Below are 21,206 nucleotides of genomic sequence, written 5' to 3' on the forward strand. Positions count from 1 at the left end.
TAACTTACTACACAATTTTCTGTGGCCTTGTTTCGTGTGATGACCAAGCAATTCTCTTGTTTTCCGGGTGATGGCTTAGATTTCTCTCTGTCCATCAGTGATCATTCCAAATCAGTGATGTACGCAGTTCAGCACGACTTAATCAACACTTACTTTTAATTAAATGCTTATAAAAATAGTTAAAAAAAATCATACTTATCCTCCATTATTGCTAGATGTCCATTGACACAAAATGTAAGGAAATTCAGGAGCGCTTCTCTTGCATGGGGAATGGTTGTGCTAATTTCATCCCTTTCTGCTCGTCATATATCTGTGCATGTGTAGGTCCTCCAGGCTTATATTCCGAGCCTGGCAGCTTGGTGCAACACCTTTTTCCAGTACTTGGTTATGTGATATGTGACTGCTGCTAAATCATTTACTTGCAGCACATCTTGATAGCAGGTTATCAAGAATTTCACCGTGAAAGCTGTAACTTTGGAACTATGCATCATCTTGAAAAAATTCTTCCGTGCAGCCTGCTTGCAGCCAGCACCTTTCTATTTAAGTTCTGCTGACTTCATTTGCTGCTCTCTGCTCTTAAACACCTTCCTTGCTTCAATGGTGGGCTGTGTACTCATTGACAGTCATAGGAGACGGACCAGAAACATTCAAGAATTTCAGGCCCCTATCTATGGCTATTCTTCCAAGCAATTTTATATAGGCACTGCTTTCTGATCATCAGCTTATGTAGCTGTTTGAAAAATAACTGTTCCCTCAGAGGGTTTATCTCCTTCCTGCCCATTTTCTGCTTATTGCCAAAGAAGCTGAGCAGGCTCTATAGAAGGTCCAGCTTATCAGGTCAGTTTTGCAAGGCAGTTGTTTTTAAAATAGAACAGACACCATTATGAAACAACTTCTGGGAACATATGTGTCTCATGTAATTTACCTGTGAGTGAATACACGTTCCGAATGTAAACCTGAAGTGTAGGGCTGCCTGATGCAATCTGAAAGCTTTCTGAGTGGTTTTAATATTTGTATCAACTTTAAAATAGGAAAATCCAGCAGGGTTTAGTGAGACACACCTTGCCTAACGTATTTTTTCAGCTATGAAGCTCTAGAGATGGACTTTCTCAGTGGGATAAATGTCTCTCTGAAGGAAATGAACCCACCGTGCTCTGTAAGGGTCAGTTGTCTTAGCAATGCATTTCAGCTACTTCTCATCATAGAAATGGTCCCTGAGGCATGCAGCTCTTGTGTCCCAGGGCAGCAGGACAGGCACAAACCTGCTGTTCTGAGCACGGGCTGTGGGGTTTGCAAGCATAGACCATTTCTTTCTCATCAGTTCTTTGCCAAAAGCAGTAGTTTGGATTTACAACCAAAACAGTCCATCTAAAGAAGTTTATGCTTTATGCTTTGTCTGGAACAGATATATCCAGAAAGAGATGAATACTGGATATGTAGTGAAGTACAGTTCCTCCCCATCATCACTGTGCCTCCAAAGCTAGGTCTTGCCAGGCACTTCCCTCTCTATAAAGCCCCAGCTCTCAGCAATACCTAAATTAGCTTTTATATCCCCATTAGGCAAAATATTTCACTGAAACTGCCTCCAGTTGCTGGCCTTTGACAGACAGCAGGACAGGAGAGGTGCATCACCTCTTTCCCTTGCTTGGTTCTGTGGCTCATGACTGCTGCGAATTGATTACGTTTGCAGCTGTTAGCAGCTGCTCTAACATACAATTCAGTCTTGTTAATCATTTGCTATGATGTAAGCAGAAAACAAGAGAAAAAAGCGAATTGTTATCCAATCACAACACTTTTACCTCATGAAACCTTTCCAGTAGCTTTGAAGTCAATCAGTAATGTTCTCTGATGCTATAACACAAATGGAAGCATAGAATCCAGAGTAATATGAGACAGCACACGTGCAGAGCTTGCAGATGAGACACTGTCTCATCTCTAAAGCATCACTGTAGCTAATAAGCTAATTTTGCTATAAATTCACCTAAGGTTAGGTGTCCTGATGAGAGTAAACAAATTTTGCATGGAGTGTTGCTAATAGGTTGGTTACGCGAGTGGCCAGGCTGTGTCACTATAGTAGATGTGGGACTGGACAGAGGTCACCAGGTTAGGAGAAACCTGGGGTTTTGGACCATAAATCCATAGAAGAAAGAATGGAGAAATAAGATGCTTCCTAGAGGGATGTGGATTGTCCCATACGAATGTACAAATGCGAGTTGGCACTGATCAGTATTTTTCACAAGGCTGAGCTACAACTTCAGGTGAACATTTATTTGAGAATCATTTTCTCACTTGTATTTGCTGGGTTCTGGCAAATCCACCAGCAGCATGGATGCTGCAGACATGCCCTGCGCTTACTGACCTCTCAGCTATCTGCTTCATGTCAAGCAAACTTTCTGGGCCCAGGAGAATCCCAGGAGGTTGGATGTAAACCCAAGCAGAAGCACAAACAAATCAGGGCTCTTGATTTCAAAGAACAGCAAAGACATGAGTCAGTCACAGAGACGTCATTCTTTAGTACCCTGCCTGTTGTGCTCAGCTATAATTTCATTGGAAATCAATCCTAAGTGCTATCTCAGAGGAAGCTTTCATGTTTTTTTCAAGCAAGGTTTAAAAAAACAACAAAGTTAGTGGCTGACCAGTGGCAGCTGATGGATCGATTACTGAACGCAGCTGAAATAACCACTGCCTGATCACCAGAAAATCTGAAATCTGCAACAGTCCAGCCTGCTCACATCCAGTAGTGCAGCAATGCAGCCTTTGGGGGATAGATCTTCCTCATAGTGTGATCTACAATAACGTTAAAACTTAATGCCAAATTCTGTTATCCTTTAATGTGCTCTGTAACTGCTGGTTACAGTAGACTTTGGTCTTTAATGTACCACTAGTAACAGAGTGGGGAAGGTCTTGTGATTGAATCAAAGAATCTGACAGGCAAAAGGTTTCTAGGTTTTCACCACCGGCTTCCTCAGAAACTTTGGACAAACCACTGCTTTTGTGTCTCAGTTTTCTAAGCTGCAGAATAAAAATAATTAAGCTATGTGGTAAATTTAATAATACAGTAGTTTATGTTAGGCTGTGTTGTTGCTATGTTAGAATGCGCTGGGCACATTTTGTCATGTTTTGAGGAAGATCATCTACTTACTGAAACAAAGCAAGTTTTTAAAGCAATAAAGTAATTGCCATCAAGACAGAAAACAATTTTTAATGGAGGCAGCCTTTTAAAATTTTAATTAGCTTACTTACTCTCACGTGTAGAATAACTCTGGGTATTACTCTTACTATTACATGAAAAAAAAAAATACTGTACACATAAAAGGACGTAATTCCAAAACAGTAAGAACCACATAACACACATTGAGAATTTCATTGCTAAATATATCCCAAGAGGCTGTGCATGGAATGATCAAAGGTAAATCCACTGATGAATCTATGGACACTCTTTTTCTGCGTCTAGCTTGGCCAGCTCTGCCTGCTTGGATCCCTGAGGAAGGGAGAGGGGAATTCAGCATTCCCCTCACTGCATGTAACCCTTCACTGTCAAGTGCTGCCTGGGCTGCAAGAAGCACTCACGCTGAATATTGTCAGGGCAGCCTGATAGGATCTACACCCACTCCTTAGTTTTCTCAGTGCAGAGCTACGTAAGTTATGCTTTCCAAACTTAGGCAGTGATGAGTTTAAACAGCCCTTGAATTTGCAGGTATGCAATAGCAAACAGGAGTTTCACTTTTGTGATAGTATAAGCAGGTTTTGGGGCTCAAATTCTGTTCTCTAAACACTAAAATATATTTAAAGCAAAGGATTCTTCCAACGTTTGACTATTTATGTGATTTAACTGGCACAGATGCAAATGCATTGCTTCTTGTGAAAGAAAATATGTTCATGACAGGAATACTAAGACCCGCAGGCAAATACTTAACATATTCTTACAGAAGAATCTGATACAGATCATCTCATATCATAGGAAAATCAGAATCTTGCAGGCAGAAATTATTCTCTAAAAAAAAAAAAGTTTTCCACATTATTTTTTAAATTCCCCAAACAGGAGAGGTAGCGTGAGCAATGACAATGGAACAAGAACCAGTGTAATTAAATGTTATTGCCCCTGGAGCCCTTTTATTCCACTCAGCATCTAGTTGCTGTGAAGACTGAGGAATGGTTTTGGGCTGGAAGGAGGGTTTTCTAACAGAATCACAGAATGGAAGGAACCTTAAGGGATCATCAAGTCCAACCCCTGCCAAAGCAGGTACCCTACAGCAGGTCACATAGGTAGGCATCCAGATAGGTCTTGAATGTCTCCCACCTGCATTTGCAGAATAAATATTTTTCTCCCTTCTGCCTTTTAAAGTTATTTTATGGTTCATTTCACTGGCTCTTTTCCTGGGAGAAACTCTGCCATGAGTTTCCCTTTTGGCACCTGGATCTCTTGTTTGCATTCAGTTCTCAGTGATACTCTCATGCTTTGCCACCCTTTGAGCGTACATGGGAACTTTGCATTCTGTGTATCTTTTGGTAAACACCTGAAAATAACTTATCTTTGGAAAAGAAAGTGTTTCGGTTTTTAGTTTGCACCTGATACGTTTCTTAAGCACAGAGAATAGCACTGTCATAACTGAGTTCTGGCTTTGTGTATTCGATTACGTACATCGACCCAACAAAAGGAAGACTTCAGAACACTTTTTAGGGAGATCTAGCAGCAAGTACTCAGCATGCAAGTTATGTGGTGTACTGAAATCTGACATCATGGATGTCTTTATTCTGCTTCTCAGATTCTCTGCGTTCTGTCTGGAGATTTCAAATTTACAACTGCAGTGTTGATGAGATCCTGTTTCCTCTGCAGTAGGATCCCCTTCTGCACCTCTGCAATTGATTCTCAGATGCTGAGGAGGCTGTTTGCTGCCCTTGCTGCTGTGCAGGTGATGGAGTGCAGGTCCCCCTAGGAGAAACTTACATCTAGTCCAAGTTTTATTACAAACTTGCCATTGATTAAAGGTGCCTTTCATTTGGACAGGCTCATAACTGCAAGTTTTCAGTGACTCAGCAAATGGAGGGCTGTGGCTGTCAGAATAAAACAGTGTCTTGTGGCACCATGCCAGAGTTGGGTATGCTTTCACCTACTGTTATCAGAAACTGAAAGTCAATGAAGTTTATAGCAGCAAAATTTTCCAGTGCAGACATGACCTTACTGGAGAAAGCTGTGTATTCAGCAGTGCCAGCAACCATCTCTTGATGTTTAGAGGTCGAGTCCTCCCTGTGTCTCGTATCTAACCACCTATACACACTGAGAAAGGAGATTCATGGCATTTTAAATTCTAGTCTTTTGACAGGGTGCAGTTTAAACTGTGTTAAACATTACAAAACACTCTGTTTTGCCTTATGAGGAAGTGCAAGACAACAGCTCTCCTTAGGAACTCCGAAAAGGGATAAGTTTCCTGAGGGATAGGAACCTGCTTTATTTTTCTGGACATCCTGTGCATTGCTTTCTAGCTGGAGAGGTATGGTTTTCTTGCACGACTGCCTTAGAAAGAAAGATTTTCAGAAAATGAGATCACCTGGTTGATTTTGTTGAGTTTTTTTCCTTCTTAATTCTAAGAAAAAATAACAACCAAAAACATACTATCAGGCCCAGTTTTAATTCTTTGTCTGCTTTATGAAAGTACAGTATTAATTTAAGTGTGTAGCACTGACCTCTCAGCAAAGCATTCAGGCTGCCAGTCATCTGTGTGACAGCACAATACACAGCAAGTGAAGGGGTTCCTCCTTTCCTACATCCTCTCTGTTCTCCCACCCCATGGCACAGATTAGCATTGCAGCCGTACACAAATTTCAGTGCCAGCTGTGGTGATCTTTGTGGGCAGCTCTGCCATGTCAGCACTTTGGCCACCTTTCCCACCTTCCTGCTATTAAATTCACTGGTGAGTTAGATGGGACTACAAAGAATTTTACAGTGGCAGGAAAAGGTCTTTTTTGCAAAGGAAAAATAATGGATAGAGGATCATACTGGAAAATTATACAAGAATTTGTCCCAAGGCATGATAGTAGTAGACATTAGAAGAGTTTTTGCCACAGTCTAAGCAAGGTTATGTTGTGTACGAATTAGAGAAACTCACTGAGATAAGCAAATAGTTGGGAGCTTAGAAAAGATCTCAACAACACAGTTACCAGAGATTAGACTTCTACTTGGGAGAAAATAACAAGCAGTGTTGTAGAGTACAGTACTTCTTGGTCACCATACTGGAGTACCATTTATCCAGAGGAAAAACAACAGATCTATCAGTCTCTCATCCACCAGGATGAAAACCATAACTATGGCCTGGGCTGTACCACCCACCCCAAGGGTCCTAGATGTGCCCAAGCTCAGTCCAACTCTGTGATGTGGCTGGCTTCACCCATGGCACCAGCTTGCCTGCCTGCAGTGAGGATTGGAGAGGGTTGGGTTGCAGAGTGATGCACTGAGAGGCCTAGGATAATCTATACAGTTAAAACTTCCTGAAAGTTTTGTACATGGCGCCAAGAATCTAACATTTGGGATGATAATAATCAAGGGATCAAAGCTCAAAAGATCTTTATTTTAGTGTTTTGCTTGCTTTGTACATCTGTGTCAAGGTACTGTTCATTCCAGTGCTCAGTTCAGTTACTTATGCTCTTCTCTATTAAAAAAGATGTCTGCAGTTAACCAAGGCAGCAGTTCTATTAGCACATCCACATGCCTTTGCTTACCAGCCATTTTCTAAGACACAGAGTAATTACTCACAGAAACAAGCAAACAGAAAACCTATAAAAACTAGAAAAATTAGTTGCAAGACCACTGCTAATTGCAGAGAATCTTAAGCCAGCGTTTGTAATTGTGGCTTGATTTTGCTATGCCAGTTTCCAATTTAAAACATCCCAACCTCATTTTTATCTGACAAAACTTTAGTAGAACCTGACACTGATCTTCTCAAAACCAATGTACTGCAGGACAAGAAGGAAAGCAAAATAAAAAACCAATTCCAACAAAAGGTCTTGGCAGAATGTATCAGTTAGGATTAAGAATGCCTACAACTACCTCAGGTGTAACTTCCTCAGTGACTGATTTCCATGCTTCCTAACCCAAACAGAAAGCAAAAGCCAAAATCGAGTGAATACGATGGATTTGACAGGAAGCAGAACATCTTGTTTTTAAGCATATCAAACATTTTTGGATTAGAATAAATTTAGCAGTGAAATGTATTGACAAAGAAAAAAAAAAATCAGCAATGTGTTTTTCACTCTTTTTTCCTTCTTTTCTTTTTTTAGCTGAATCAGTGGAAACATCCATGGTGCTGTGCTTGTTTTTAAAGTGTTCTGACAAAGTCCCAATGTTAATATATATTTTCTTGAGATGATTTTGAGAGCTGTATGAGCTCTATTCATTTTTTCTGTACAGCTTCTTTTATAAGATCAGCCAGTCTCTGGAAAGCCTGCAGTGATATAAATATGGTTTAAATTCATATACCTGCATTATTACTTAAACACAGTCCACTAAAACTACCCTAACACTCACATATGATCTCATTGCTTTATACTACAAAATTCTGCTGATATTGTGTTTTCCTTTTCTCTAACAACATGCATTGGCTTTAAATATATTGTGACAAGACAAAGCTTCCACTCATCTGATAAAAAATGAAAGGCAGTTTTTTTTCTGAAACAGAAAAATACACTTATTGATGCGCAATGGTTATTCAGAGTTGAAATGAAGCTAATCAGTTGTTTTAGTAGAACTAGCAATCCTTGGAAAAGTATCTCTTTGAACCCATTATAGAGCCCTAGAGACACCAAAGCTGAAAGGAAAGAAAGAAAATTCAGAAGAGAAGCATACAGAAGTACAGTGGCAGCAAGGTACGATTTGACTGTCCACAGCATGCCTAGGAATTACTTCTTTCACAAAGACGACGACACAGGACAGCAGAAGCACAAATCTGTTACAGACCTGAGTAGCTGAATGAAAGTAAAACTACAGATACTGAGCTTTCGAGCACCTGCATCAGAGGATCACAATCTGCACAACAAGTTATCTCTAGACTTTCTCCCCATTGATTTTACAGAGACAGCCAAATAACATCCGAACCGTTTGCAAAATACAGATTACTTCTTGAGAAACAAAATGCAACATGCACGTGAATCATAGGAAAGAAAATCAATGTTCTTCTGTAAGAATCTGTGTGTATGGGATACACAGAAAAAAAATTAAAGAGTCCTATAAATTCAGCACTTTGCAGGAAGTTTGGATAAAAGTATCTTGCCTGAGAAAAAGCTGCTTCAAAAGTACTGCTTTAATGCCTACGTACTCAAATAAATACACCAACAAATAAGAAACCACACAAGAAGTAAAAATATCATTATATCACATAACTACAGGAGAAACTGTTCTTGATAAGAATGTTTAAAAAAGAATAATTTCAGTCTCACTTACCAGATCCATCTGGGCTGGAGAAGGCAGAGAGAAAGAAGCTCTGACATAGGGACTGGGCTCTGAACTATCGATGCTGAACACTCCCCCAGGAACCAGTAACACCTGGGTAAAAGCAGTGAACCACTCAGTTACAAGCAAGGTTGAAAACAATACATTCTATTAAATTTGAGAGGGCAAATTGGTATCAGACTTTTTGTAACAAAACCAAAGGGCTCTCAAGCTGGTTCCTAACCAGGTTTGGTTTACTGTCAGTGTTCAGAAGTACCATTAGATATATACTATTAGATATATAGTAAATATGTTGTATATAATACACAACATATACATGTGATGTAATTTTAAGCTGATTAAATATCAACATTTGAATACATATAAGAAAATATTTTACTAATGACACACTGCATTACAGCGCAATGCCTCAGCCTCAGTGGTGATTGTGGACACAGGTTCCCTGCTTTCATAGCTCTGTGCCTATGTGCAGATAGATACAATAGATTTATTTCATCATTTCCTCACTTCATATCATAAGCCATTAAACCATAGGTCATACTTCTTTTTGCAAAGCTTTTTCCATGATCAGCTGCTGTGTATCAGAAACTCCCTTAATTTTGATCCATAAGAACATGCCAGCAGCAGGAGGATGCCATTCTGCCAAGCCTAGAGACAAAGAAAAGGGAATCAAGAAAGAAACTTCTGTTCTTCCTGGAATTTGGTACATCATAGAGTAAGTGATGTAAATTTATTGCTTGCATGAGCTTGAATGAACTTCTGGTAACAAGCAATGTCCCTCACGGCTCCATCTTGGGACTGGTACTCTAGAACATCTTAACCAGTGACAAAGATGATGGGATTGATGCACCCTCAGCAAGTTTGCTGGCAACACCAAACTGAATGGTGTGGTCGATTACAGCACAAAGAAGGGATGCCATCCAGAGGGACCTTGATAAACTCAAAAGGTTGGCTTTTGTGAACCTTATAATGTTCAGCAAAGCAAAGTGCAGGGTTTTGCACTTGAGTCAAGATAAACCCCAGATATGTATGCAAATTGGCAAAAGAACTCCTTGAGAGCAGCCCTGCTGAGAAGGCCTTAGGGGTCCTGACTGATGAAAAATTTAACATGAGCTAGCAGTGTATGCTTGCAGCCTGAAAGGCCAACGATATCATGGCTGCCATCAGAAGAGGGGTGGCCAGCAAGGAGTGGGAGGTGATTGTCATCCTCTACTCTGCCCTTGTGAGGCCCATCTGCAGCACTGCGTCCAGGTCCCTGAGAGCATGCAAAGGAGGGCCACGAAGATGATGCATGGGCTGGAACACCTATCTTATGAAGGCAGGCTGAAGGAACAGGAAGGTGGGCAGTTCTTAAATAATTACTGTTGATTCCACTGCAGACTGACTAAAAGGAGTAATTATGGTCACTAACTGTAATCCCATTGTTGCTGAGCAGCTTCGTTCTGTGCTCTGTGATTAATCATAGAAGTGGATGTCTGAACTGAAAATGACCATCACTACTACCATATTTATATCTTCCTTTACATTTATGCAACTGAATCTGACACTTTCAGATGGGGATTTTAAAGACAGATTTTAAACAGAAAAAGAATGTCGTGGAGTGAAATACATTCTGTCTGTACAGCTGCTTTATATGTGACAATGTGGTGAGATTTTTTCTCATCATCACTAACTTGCCCCCCACCAGAAAAGCAGGACAACTGCAGTCTGAGATAATCCACCCTAAGCTTAATATTTCACGTCACTGATTTGCTCATAGTGATCACCTATCACTTTGGTCAAGGGGTGACCTTCAGCAATTTTTCTTGAACACAAAGATGATAACAGCTGGAAAAAAAGTCTCAGTTATTAGCTGTGTTGCACTGACTGACCTTTCAACCATTTGTCAGCAGCAATGAGCATTGCATCCCGCTGGGTCCTGTAGAACTCCACAACTCTGCAAGTACATTACCAATTGAAAGCCATGATCTCACAGCGCTTCAGAGTCCATTTATTTCCAAAAGAAGAAACAAAGCTTTTCTACTTATCAACCAAAATGCACACTTAACAGAAATATGAACACATCCTAGATCAGCACAGCACAATACACTGTGTATATGAAACTTTGTATATGCATTGGAAAAGTCCTGAATGCTTCATGGTGTCTACAACAAAGCACAGATCAATGAGACAGAGGAAGTGCGTTTGTAGCTGCTTCTTGCTGCTTCTTAATCCTTACATGTCCAAGAAAACTTAGTATTAAACACTTTATAAATGATATCCATTCCATTATGTCGGTGGATACAAGCTCTGTTTGCACTAGTCATCACACAAAACATGCATACAGAAGTAAATTAAGTATTTGTATGTCTGCAAAAGTACATATGTGATATTTATGCATTTGGGTTAAGTTTCTGTAATAGGTACACATGGAAACAATATTTCATGAGATAAAAACAGATCATATGATAATAAGTCAAGACTATCTGACAGCTCCCCTTGTTTTAATCCTCTGAGCCTCCTGCCTCCATACTTGAACTAAAACTTCAAAATAATACAACAACTTACTAAGGAAAATGACCCTACCCCAAGGTCTAAGGGAGACAAGCCTTGTACAAGGACTCCTCTCACTGGTATAAAATGAAGCAGCTGTGATTCTGCAACATCAGATAGACCTGACAGAAATGTATGGCGCAGAATGCATACATCAGGTGCAAAAGGGCTCCCTTCTCTACATATGAACCATGCTTAGTAGTTTCACATTTCTTTGATACTCTTGGAAGACAGAGCTTTGATTTCCAAACGTATTTCCTGAAACCTAACAAATACTAGCTAGAAAAGCTTACAAATTTCAAAGACTCTGCCTATGCCAGTTATACTCTATAAAATAAAAGGTAAATTTTACTTCTGCAGTTTTAACTGCATCATAAATTCTGTGCTAACTATTTTTTTTCTTTGCTTTTCTGTGCTGTTATTTCACTTGCACATTGGAATTGAGTTTTAAGTATGAGGCAAAACTTCCACAGAAATGTAATCACTATAAACAATAGCCTTACTCTGACTCAAAAGCACAATCCAACAAGTCAACCTGATCCCAGGGAAATCATGTGGAAATAGTAATCAGCTGTAAGACTTCATCAAAAATAAGTCACCTAACAGCAGCCTCTAGGAGGTTATCAAGGGTTGTGGGTAGCCTACTGCAGCATTATTTTCATTAGGTAAAGAGGACGAATGCATTTGGCATAGGAAGGGCTGCCTCCCTGTCAGGAAGAAAGTAAGAGAAGAGAAATGTTTAAGAGACACATTTTCTAATTGCTGAAAGCTGAGATAAAGAGTAGTCAGAGTTTTTCTACACATCTGTCTTTACAACCTACTTCTTACACCTGTTCTGTGATACCTAACACGATACAAAGCCAGAGCTAGTGTCTCTTCTCTGGTGTTCATGGAATGGCTAACAGCCTGGTGCTCAGGGGCAGGAGTGGCTGCTGTGGTCAGATATAAGAACCTTTCTTACGCTTCTCTTACAATCCTGTGACAAGCCTTTACAAACCATAACATGTTACCCATTACTGTAGGAAGCTTAGGGTTCAAATCTGATTACGACATTTGAAATGCAACATGAATACTCACACGGACACCTGTTTTGTGCAGGTAGCAAGGAGCAGCATGACAGATGAGGGACTCGAAATATGACATGACCTTACCTGTCTGTGTGCTCCAAGAAACCCTTTTCTCCCCACTGCTGAAGAAGCTGTGAAATTATCATCTAAAGAAATAAAATGCACTATCAATACAGAGCTGCTCCACACTCAAAAAATATCTTGCTCTGTGTGTTATTCAGAATTCCACCTGGGCAAGAAATTGCACGTAGGGTCTCTCAAAGCCCTTTATAAACAGAAGTGGCAGTAGCAGCAGACTATTGCAGTCCCTGTCACTGCTACCTTCAAGGACATTGGCAACAGTTGGAATTGGAGGAAGGAACGGATGGAGAGCTGAATATGGGAATCTGGGCAAAAAAGGAAGGCAATGTATACTGTTTAATGGAAGTTCCTTCCAGTCTCTCTTTAATACTGCCCCTCTGATGAACTAATGGAAGTTGTGTGAAGACATGCTTGATGTCTCTTTTCCTTATTACTATTTATAAAGGAGCTGCTGATGGCACCTTTGTGATGTCTGTGAGCTGCCAGTATTATTTTAGATACTAAGCATGAAGAAAAATAAGGAGGAGGAGGAGAAGAAATTCCAAAGTATGCTTTATATTGAGGTTTTTCAAGTGATCCCATTGGCAAGAGATAAAACATCTTAAATCTTGATTCTTGAAATCTGATGGCTTCTATTATATTATATTAGCTGAAGCACTAGTGCTTTCCATGCACTAAGCTCTCTAGTTCTGGCTGCAATTTCTTTGGTGATCTCTCCCTTTTGGTGAATCAATATCTGTTCTTGTAACTAAAACTGAAAAAGTGTAGTGCAAGTATGCTTGTTCTTAGTTTCCTCTGTCTTGGAATCCGGTTTTTCAATACAATTCAGTTGTTAGTTTGGTACTTGCCTGTGTGAAAGTGCTGGTGTGCATTGTAGAAACCTGAATGTGTAGAATAACTCTGTCGATAAGAGGCTTGGGACCTGTCAGAAAACCAACTCTCAACCTAGAAGAAAAAGGAAAGATTAGAACAGGAAATGCACTGTGCAAATCCTTCATGAGAGTTATGGTTTAACTCGTAACCAGAAAACCCATAATCATTTCACTAATGTGCTAAGGCTGTTAAAGGTATTTATATCTTTAATAGTGCTATAACCCCAGGTTTACACAACTTATAAGCTAAGATCAATCAAAGGAAAGGAAAGATGGATTATTCACAGAATTGAAAGTCATGAACGCTCAGCTTCATGGAAAAATAAGCAAGCTGGCAAACAGGCTGCTTCTTTTGCTCTTTTAGCACTGCAGGATAAATGCAATTCAGGCTGATAACATAGGTTCTTGTTCATGTTTCACTGCTATGACCTGTCTTTACTCAGACTGTTTTTCTTCAAACAGCCATTAAAGCCAATCAGTAAGCTGAAATGTGTCCTTGGCAAAGACAAAAGTGCATCGTGCCTTTTTGTAGTGTCACTTCTGCAAGTGTCATCACACTTGGCATCGTGCTGTCTCTTCTCTTTCTTGGGGATGGGGTCACAATCCACTAGCTGCCAGTGCAAAATTCACATTACTTTCTTACATCTATTAGAATAATAAAAGCAAATGAAAACACAAATATATTGTTTTGTGTGAGAGTATCCAGCTTAATTTTTCAGGAAGACACAACCTGAAAGAACCATAAAGCTAGAAGGTAACATATCACTGCAACTCTGATTGATTGTAGAGAATTATGTCATCATTTCTTTCACACATTGGAAGAGTCTGCAGAAATGGTAATAGGCAGGAAACTGGCAAAAGTCTACTAGGAGTTCCAGGCAGAGAGCTTTAGGCCAGCATCAGCCAGTCTCAGCCTATGTGATGCCTGGAAGACTGGCCCTGCCTGGGCAGGATGGCATACCTATCAGAATCAGAAGAGAATCAGAATTTGGAATTATAAATGACTTTCAAGAGATGACAGGAAAAGTTCGTACACTGAAGAAAAACACTTCCCAGAAATGAGCAGGTATTAGACGAAAAAACTGTCATCTGATCCTTTTGCACACAATATTAGTCTTGTGCCTTAATCAAGATGTAATAGTGAGGAGTCTGAAGTGGGCCTTACCCAGATGAGAGAACTTTAGAGAATGAGTCAGTCCTGATGACTCTGCCATCCACGTCCATTGAGAGGAAACTTGGAGCCCACGGCTTCAAAGAAAAAGAAAAAAGAAAATTCAAGTTTCTAGTAGGGATTGTGGTGGAATTACTTTGCTATGGAGACATGATTATTTCTTAGAGTACATATTTTGATAGTAAATATTTTAGCAATGGATGTTCAAAGGACAGGGGCAGTAACTTGCTGACAAATGTTTATTTACAGTAGCTGTCTGAGATGTAATATTCTGTGAAAGCCATCAAGAAATCAGCCTTCTTTCTTTTAGCCCACTGATGAGCACACAAGTGCTCAGTTCAAGATTTGGTATGACACCATAAGCAGGGGAAACAAATTCTCTGTCAAGATTTTAAGGAGTATACAGAAGGGTATTGCAATTTTAAAGATGGAACAGTAGCTTTTACATTTGCTTAAAAACAAACAAAGAAAAAACAACCAAACAAAGGGAAGTTAGAAGATATGTCCATATTTTGATCTGAGTTCAGCATGCTTTTTTCTTTATCAAATATTTTACTACCTTTATACATCCTCCCCTCATTCTCTAGCAAAGCTAACAATGCTATTCAGTGTCTGTGAGGCACTGTTATTGCCTCCTCCCACAAAAATGTATTTCAAAATAGAATACTGAATACTGCTGTTCAGCTCCTACCAATGTTTTGCTTCCTTACAAGACCAGCTTTTTATTCCTGAGGTTGAGTACTTGAGCAGGCTGTGCTGTTGCAGATCCATTAGGAAAGACAGTTAAACACTTTGTTACCCACAGGAGGAAGATCTGTAGGGAAGGAGGGAAGCTGCCTATCCAGTATTACTTCCTATGGCTTTTGGGATAACTGGATGCCAAAAGGCAAAGGGGTAGAAATGAGATGTAATAGATTAGGAGTAGACCATCTTCCCCTGGATGTGGAAGTGAACTGGTTTGAAAAGAACATCAAGAGGCTGCTATTTTCAGGCACTGCTTTGGTGGTATGTTTGTTCTGCTCTGCAGGCAAGATCTTTGCAATTATCTTAGTAATGAGGGAAATTCAGTCCTGTGTAAGGCTTGAGGAATTTGAACCACCACAATTACAAGGCTGATGCAATAAAATACCACAAAGGGGGGCAAGTAAAAGTAGCAATAGACTGTTAAGCATATAACTAACTTAGAAGAAGGACATGAAGACTATTCAAGAAGATTTATGGCTCAAACTTTAATTCTTAGGTATCAGAAATGAAGGTGCTACGTAGCATGCAAGATTACCTTTTCAAACTGAAGAAAGTAGTAAGGATCATCTTCTATAATAAGGAAATCATATTTTCTTGCAAGCTAAAGAAAGAAATGAATTCAAAGCAAACACTGATTAAAACATAAAGACTGTAAATGCAGTTCTTAGCGTACTCTGGACCTTTTACCAGGACCATATTAGGATCCCACAGGTTGCTCCTTCACTGTATACGAAGCTGTATCAGGAGGGGGTTTCAAATGCCCAATTCAGACATCAGTCTAAACAGTAAACACGCTCCCTGCACTGCAAGGACAGGTGCATAACTAAAGGTGTGTTCAAAGGGTACAGTACACTTGTGGCAAACCCACTTTGAAGCTCCTGACAAAGACACCAGGCAGCAAGATACTACTACTGCAAAACATAATTTACCTCTTGCTTCTGAAGACTCCTCATGAAAGAGGCTTTGTTTAGAAACAAGCTCTGGGTAGAATGTGTTCTGGACCAATAATGGGCACAAACATTGCATGGGGAGCACCCTTAGCTACAGCAAGATGGACGTTTATCCATTTCTACCCACAGCATTCATGAGGCCCCTCCTACATACCTGATAGATCTCCTCCTTGCGATCCGCGGTCAGAGAGTTTCCAGTTGGGTTGCAGCCATTTGGAATCGTGTACAGGAACTTGGGGACAGGGCGGCTGTGATTTTTTATATCTCCTGGATTCCAAGCGGACAGAATTTCTTTTAGAGCTTTTGGAATAATGCCATGTTGGTCACTAGGAACATTAATGATGTTACAGCCCAAAGGTCTCAGCTGTTGATAGGATGAACAAAACTGTCACGATCCTTTCTGACTTAGTAGCTATCCCAAATTCTTACTTCCTCGCGATTCAAATCACAGCTTGTCTAGGTTTGCTCAGTAACTTGTCAAACTTACCACATTCCTCTTCATCTGCCCTGTTAAGCCACACGAAAAAGGTAACTAATGTCTAATTGCTGTTCTTCTCTAGGAAATGACACATTTTTGCAAGCAGAAAGGCATGTGCAGAGTTTGAATTGTTCTCTTCATGCTCTCAACACAAACAGTAAGTTTACTGCAACTCTACTTCCAATGGATCATTTGCATTCTACTAGTGCCAGAACTGCAAGCTACTCATTACTGACAAAGGGGAAAGAATATTCAGCAATACCTGGGAGAACAGAATGATGCTACTGCAATGACATACTGACAGCAATGCAAAGAGTTGCAGGAAAAATACTAACAAAACAGCATGCTGTCTCCCCTCCATGGGATTTCTATCTGTACCATGTAGCTCAGCATTTTTAAGTGAAAATCTAAGTTGATGCAACAATTTTGAAAGTATGTTCTTAACAAGAAATCTTTGATTAGCCAAACGATATCAGAATTCCTGTCAGTGCAAGAGGGAACTGGAATGAAGTGGTACATCATCTATCCTAACTCTTCTTACAACTCTTACGTATTCTTATTTGATGTTTAATTATATAGCCATTAATTTCTCAGAAGGAAACTTTGCTATTTTTGTACAGTACTTAATAGTTCACATCTGAAAACTCTGGGTACAGTACAATCAGACTGTAAAATACTTCAGTAATGATCATTTGTTGAAATACCCACTTAAAATCTGTTCTGAACTGACTGCTGTGATGACTTTCTTCCACATCCCAAACATGACCTCAGTCCTAGAATAAAGTATGGGATTTAGAAAAGGATGCTGTGTCCTGGGAATAGCTTTTATGAATTAATCTTTAAGAACTTAACTGGATTAACAGTAAAAACTTGACTCTTAGATGTGTTGCTGCTGTAAATACAGGGCATACGAGCAAGCAGATCAGGTACTAAAGTGCTGTTCAAATCTGATGTTCACAGCTTTTTATTGACTAAATACTTACAGCTGCTAGTGTCCCAGAATATGTGGGGGCATCCAAAAGGATGCTGTCCCCAGGATTAATGAGCATTTCAAACACCTGTGAAAGAGAACTATTTTAGACATATTTTACACATGCTTCCTAGTTCTGACTTCAGTGAGACTGTAAGTCTTGGTTACACACCAGTAATTCCCAAAAATTTAAGTAACTGCTGTTTGTGAGGAAAACATGAACAACCAGCTTTAGAAACAAAACAGAGCTGGGGAATAACAGTTTTGAAACGGGAACAGCTCTCCATACAACAGAAAGCATTTCATCTGCACAAAGTATCGACTAAGCAGCAGAGCAGACTGAACAGGTTGATTATTCAAGGAAGACTGATACACTTTGTCATGTTACAAAAAGCAAATAAGGCACCCATGCACTGATTTCTTGAGTAACAAGAAATGTTATCTTAGTATATTTTCTGACAGGCTTTTTGGTATATCTGAACATTCACGTATGTTTGACGTGAGACTGCCCAGCGTGTTTGTTTAACAAATACCCTACACAAAGCTTTGCAGTGGTGCTTAATGCTGAGTATAGCTGAACTGAGGGAAGAAAACACCATCTTGAAAGAAGTACTTTCAATATACTGAGTTCTTGGTCCTACTTTGCATAAGCCTTCCTGGCTGCCAGTTGTGACACACACTTCCATTTGTCCTCCCTCAGGACTGTAGTTGGCTGTGGGGGGATTGTGTAGATTCCTCTGAAGATTCTTCAGCCACGACAGCAGTTCGGGAATCCTGAAAGAGGAATGAGGCAAGGTGCACCTAACATCTTACAGAGGCCAAGAAGGGGCTGCTCCTCTAAATCACCGTCACATCTAGCACACAGTCCTGAGCCTGGCTTTAACTGTCTCACAACTATACTCAGATGCCAATTTGACTTTTTTTTAATCAAATAATGGTAAAGATATCAATCTTTCTTCTGGAAGAGCAGCAGAGATGAGCACCTACAGTCCACACACATCAAATGATGACTGAGAAATCCGGACAGAAATGGTTCACTGAGGATGGAACACGGGTGGAGGTTAAACAGGGTCTGCTCCTAGGAACAATCCTTCCATACTCAGAAGTGGCTGTCTGACCAAGTTTGCAGTGCTTCTGGAAGTAAGGTACAGCTAGCAAGAAACTAGCAAATGAGCTTTTATAAAAAACTGTTCTTAAGATAAAGTCTTATAATACATCTACAAATGCATGTTTACTAAAGTTGTGCTCTCCTAAGTATTAACAAAAGCTGCAACTGCACCAATCAATGCCCTGTGTGACTATGTAGTTAAGTGCATATTTTTGCAAGCCTGTCACAAGCCTGACTTGGTGCTGTACCAAAAATGCCAATAGTATAAAGATCTCAGCTCAAGCACCACAAGTGCTGTGTGTCAACTTCTTTAGGGTACCAAATAAAGGCAAAATGAATGCTCCAGGATCTGGAAACTGCACGTCAATGCTACATCATTCATTGAACAGCTTAATACAAAACACAGGATGAGTCCTTTTACTGACTTGGGAGTATATCAGATACTAACAGCTGGGAAATTTCTGGCTTGTTTAAAATAAAAATGCTCATCTACTCAGAACCTCCTGCTTAAACCGAAATATAAACACTGAGGAAAATTTGAAGCAGTTAAAGCTGTTTCAGTAAAGATCAATAAAGGCATGATAGAGAACTTCAGGATTCTTTCATTCCACCATCTTTCAGAGCAAGCAGCCTTTGCAGATACCCTGCTGAGGCAGAGTATTGAAGAGCCCTCTTCATTAAGTCTTCCCCAATCTCAACAGCGTTTCCATGTCCAGTGGCAATAGTAGCCTTCTTAAATGGGAAAACAGCAGGGTTTGGGGCCCCTCCAGCCAGAGAGATGAGAGACGGAGGAGACTTTTGCATCAATTCAGCTACAGCAAAAGGAAAATACCTCGATTACAATTTGATCATTGCAGCAGTCGCTCACACACTTTATCGAATAATAACCCAGGTAAGTTTGTTTTGTTTTACTACTATTACTGGTAGTTACATCTGGTTACAGCTTTTAAATAAGGGAGTTTCTGTCAGCGTGGCTTTAGCAGCAGAGGCAATGTGTAAATAAGGTGGTATGGAGGAAATGTTGGTAACTCTTGCTTTAAATGCAATTTCACAATCATTCACATCCAATCTGTGCTCTGCTAGCACAGCGTGGACCTTGGCAAGTGAACTTGTTCACAATATGGAATTCTTGCTGACTTGATGCTTTCTGCTTGGATGTGAGAGCACGGATGCTATCAGGTCTGGCTCAGTGCCTTCCAATACTGAGTTTGTTCTCCAGTACTTATTAGACAACTGGACAACAAGTGTCAATTCACAGCAAGCTGTGCCAAAATCCCTGCTGCAGAAGCGCTAGCAGAGACTTGCAGGCACTTGTTTAAGTGACAACAACACTATTTCTTTTGTCCGGATGAGTTTCTGCAATGAACGTTTCAAGGCTATTCTTTTTATATGTACCTGACTTCTCCGTAACAAGTCATGTTTAACTGGCCCAGTGAACACCTGGCAGCTGGCAGGCTTTCTCTCAAGCCTGCTCAAGTCTTTCATCACAGCACCTCTATGAAGTCTAGAACACGAGATGATACTCTTAAGAGAACCTGACAAGAACGGGCGCATACTCACTCAGAACTCTTATTGGAGATGCTTTTCTTGCCGCACTCACACTTGTGAGAAACCGAGAATAATTCATGCCTGTGGAGAAAGAGCAAATAATTGAGCACAAGGGGGAAAAAAGCATGGGAACTCCTGCTTCTGGTATGAGCACGTGGCACGAGTAACACCTGCAAACGGTCCCACCCACAGCTGGGCTCCATCACGTCAATTTGTATCAGGGTCAGTATTGGATCTTTTCTTTTTGGAATGAAGGAATTTTCTTCTTCACGTGCACTGGCTGGGTCACAGCCTCCGTCCTGCTGCTACGATCGCATACAGCAGGACTGCAATCGTCTGAGTTGGAGGGGACCCTTAGAGGCAGCGGACAGGGATAGATACATAGAGCAGGACCGTGTGCTCCCAGCCTGACTCTGAACGTCCAGGACTTCCACCGCCCATCCGGACAACCAGGCATGGATTCTGAGCGACAGCCGGCAGCGTGCCCTTCTAGCAAGAGCAGCGCCGAGCTGCCGCTTTCGGCTATCGAAACAACGCCTCGGAAGCACGCCTCGGGCGGCCGCGCTTTCGCAAAGCGCCGCTTCTAACGTCACCGCGGAGCGCCGTTCCGCTGCCGGCAGCACAGCGCGCCCGTTCCGTTCGCCCGCATCGGCGCTCACCGATCCCACGCGCGGCCAAGACCCGCTCGGAGTCCTGTCCTGTCCTGTCCTACCCTACCCTACCCTGCCCTGCCCCGTCAGGCCGGTACCCCCCCGTCGATGTGGCTGGTGTTGCGGCCGCTCGCACCTACCGGCAGCACGGCGCGGAGCCTGCGGCGACCCCGTCCGCAGCGGTCTGCGGTGGGTGGGCGGGGAGAAGGGCCGCGGGAGGCGGGCTGCTGGCCCGGAGCTCTGCAGCTGCGTAGGGGCGTGCCGAAGTCGTGGGAGGGGCCGTTCCCTCCTCCTTTATTTTTTATTTCTTTATTTCTTATTTATTTCTTTATTTTAAACTCGGGTTAATGGGGGGAAGGAGCCGGGAAAGCGCCAGGTGGATCGGAGCTGCTTGGAACGTAACCTTGCTGTTCTGTTTCCGGGCTGCCGGCGTTGTGCTTCGTGGCACAGAGCAAAGGCCGGGGAAATATTTGGATCGGTTACTCCGCTATTTGCTCTCAGCCGATCGCGGCCCAGCGGCTGCGAACCTGCAGTCGCTCCCGCCGACCACCAGGTGGCGCCGCTGTTCCAGCCCGCGGCATGCCGATTTCAG

At 41.3% G+C, this 21,206-nt stretch overlaps 1 protein-coding gene across 2 annotated transcripts; it reads right to left on the minus strand.

Annotated features, from left to right (window-relative positions):
- Positions 1-6,545: 6,545 nt before the first annotated feature.
- AADAT (aminoadipate aminotransferase) lies at positions 6,546-20,810 on the minus strand. Of its 2 annotated transcripts, XM_052690182.1 has the most exons (14): positions 20,755-20,810; positions 19,977-20,045; positions 19,060-19,228; positions 17,950-18,082; positions 17,322-17,396; positions 16,015-16,224; positions 15,446-15,511; positions 14,161-14,243; positions 12,972-13,068; positions 12,127-12,188; positions 10,315-10,379; positions 8,985-9,091; positions 8,435-8,536; positions 6,546-7,439 (listed from the first exon to the last, which is right to left on the minus strand). In XM_052690182.1, exons 2-14 carry the CDS (start codon positions 20,041-20,043, stop codon positions 7,389-7,391), a joined length of 1,287 nt encoding a protein of 428 aa, XP_052546142.1. In that variant the 5' UTR covers positions 20,044-20,045; positions 20,755-20,810; the 3' UTR covers positions 6,546-7,388. The 2 variants fall into 2 exon arrangements, with proteins under 2 accessions (XP_052546142.1, XP_052546143.1); XM_052690183.1 differs by lacking the exon at positions 6,546-7,439 and having other exon boundaries at positions 8,457-8,536; positions 8,951-9,091.
- Positions 20,811-21,206: the final 396 nt, after the last annotated feature.

The sequence above is a fragment of the Tympanuchus pallidicinctus genome, unplaced genomic scaffold, assembly GCF_026119805.1.
Source record: "Tympanuchus pallidicinctus isolate F22 unplaced genomic scaffold, pur_lepc_1.0 scaffold26, whole genome shotgun sequence".
In the NCBI taxonomy this organism is placed as follows: domain Eukaryota; kingdom Metazoa; phylum Chordata; class Aves; order Galliformes; family Phasianidae; genus Tympanuchus; species Tympanuchus pallidicinctus.

What these genes read in the sequence shown, in the direction of transcription:
- AADAT (XM_052690182.1), bottom strand. Translation starts at nt 20,043, where the DNA reads ATGAATTATTCTCGGTTTCTCACAAGTGTGAGTGCGGCAAGAAAAGCA. An exon ending in TCTAAAGTTCTCTCATCTGG is followed by an intron (nt 13,069 to 14,160) that starts GTAAGGCCCACT and finishes TTTTTCTTCTAG; the next exon opens with GTTGAGAGTTGGTTTTCTGA. An exon ending in TTCTTGGAGCACACAGACAG is followed by an intron (nt 10,380 to 12,126) that starts GTAAGGTCATGT and finishes ATGTACTTGCAG; the next exon opens with AGTTGTGGAGTTCTACAGGA.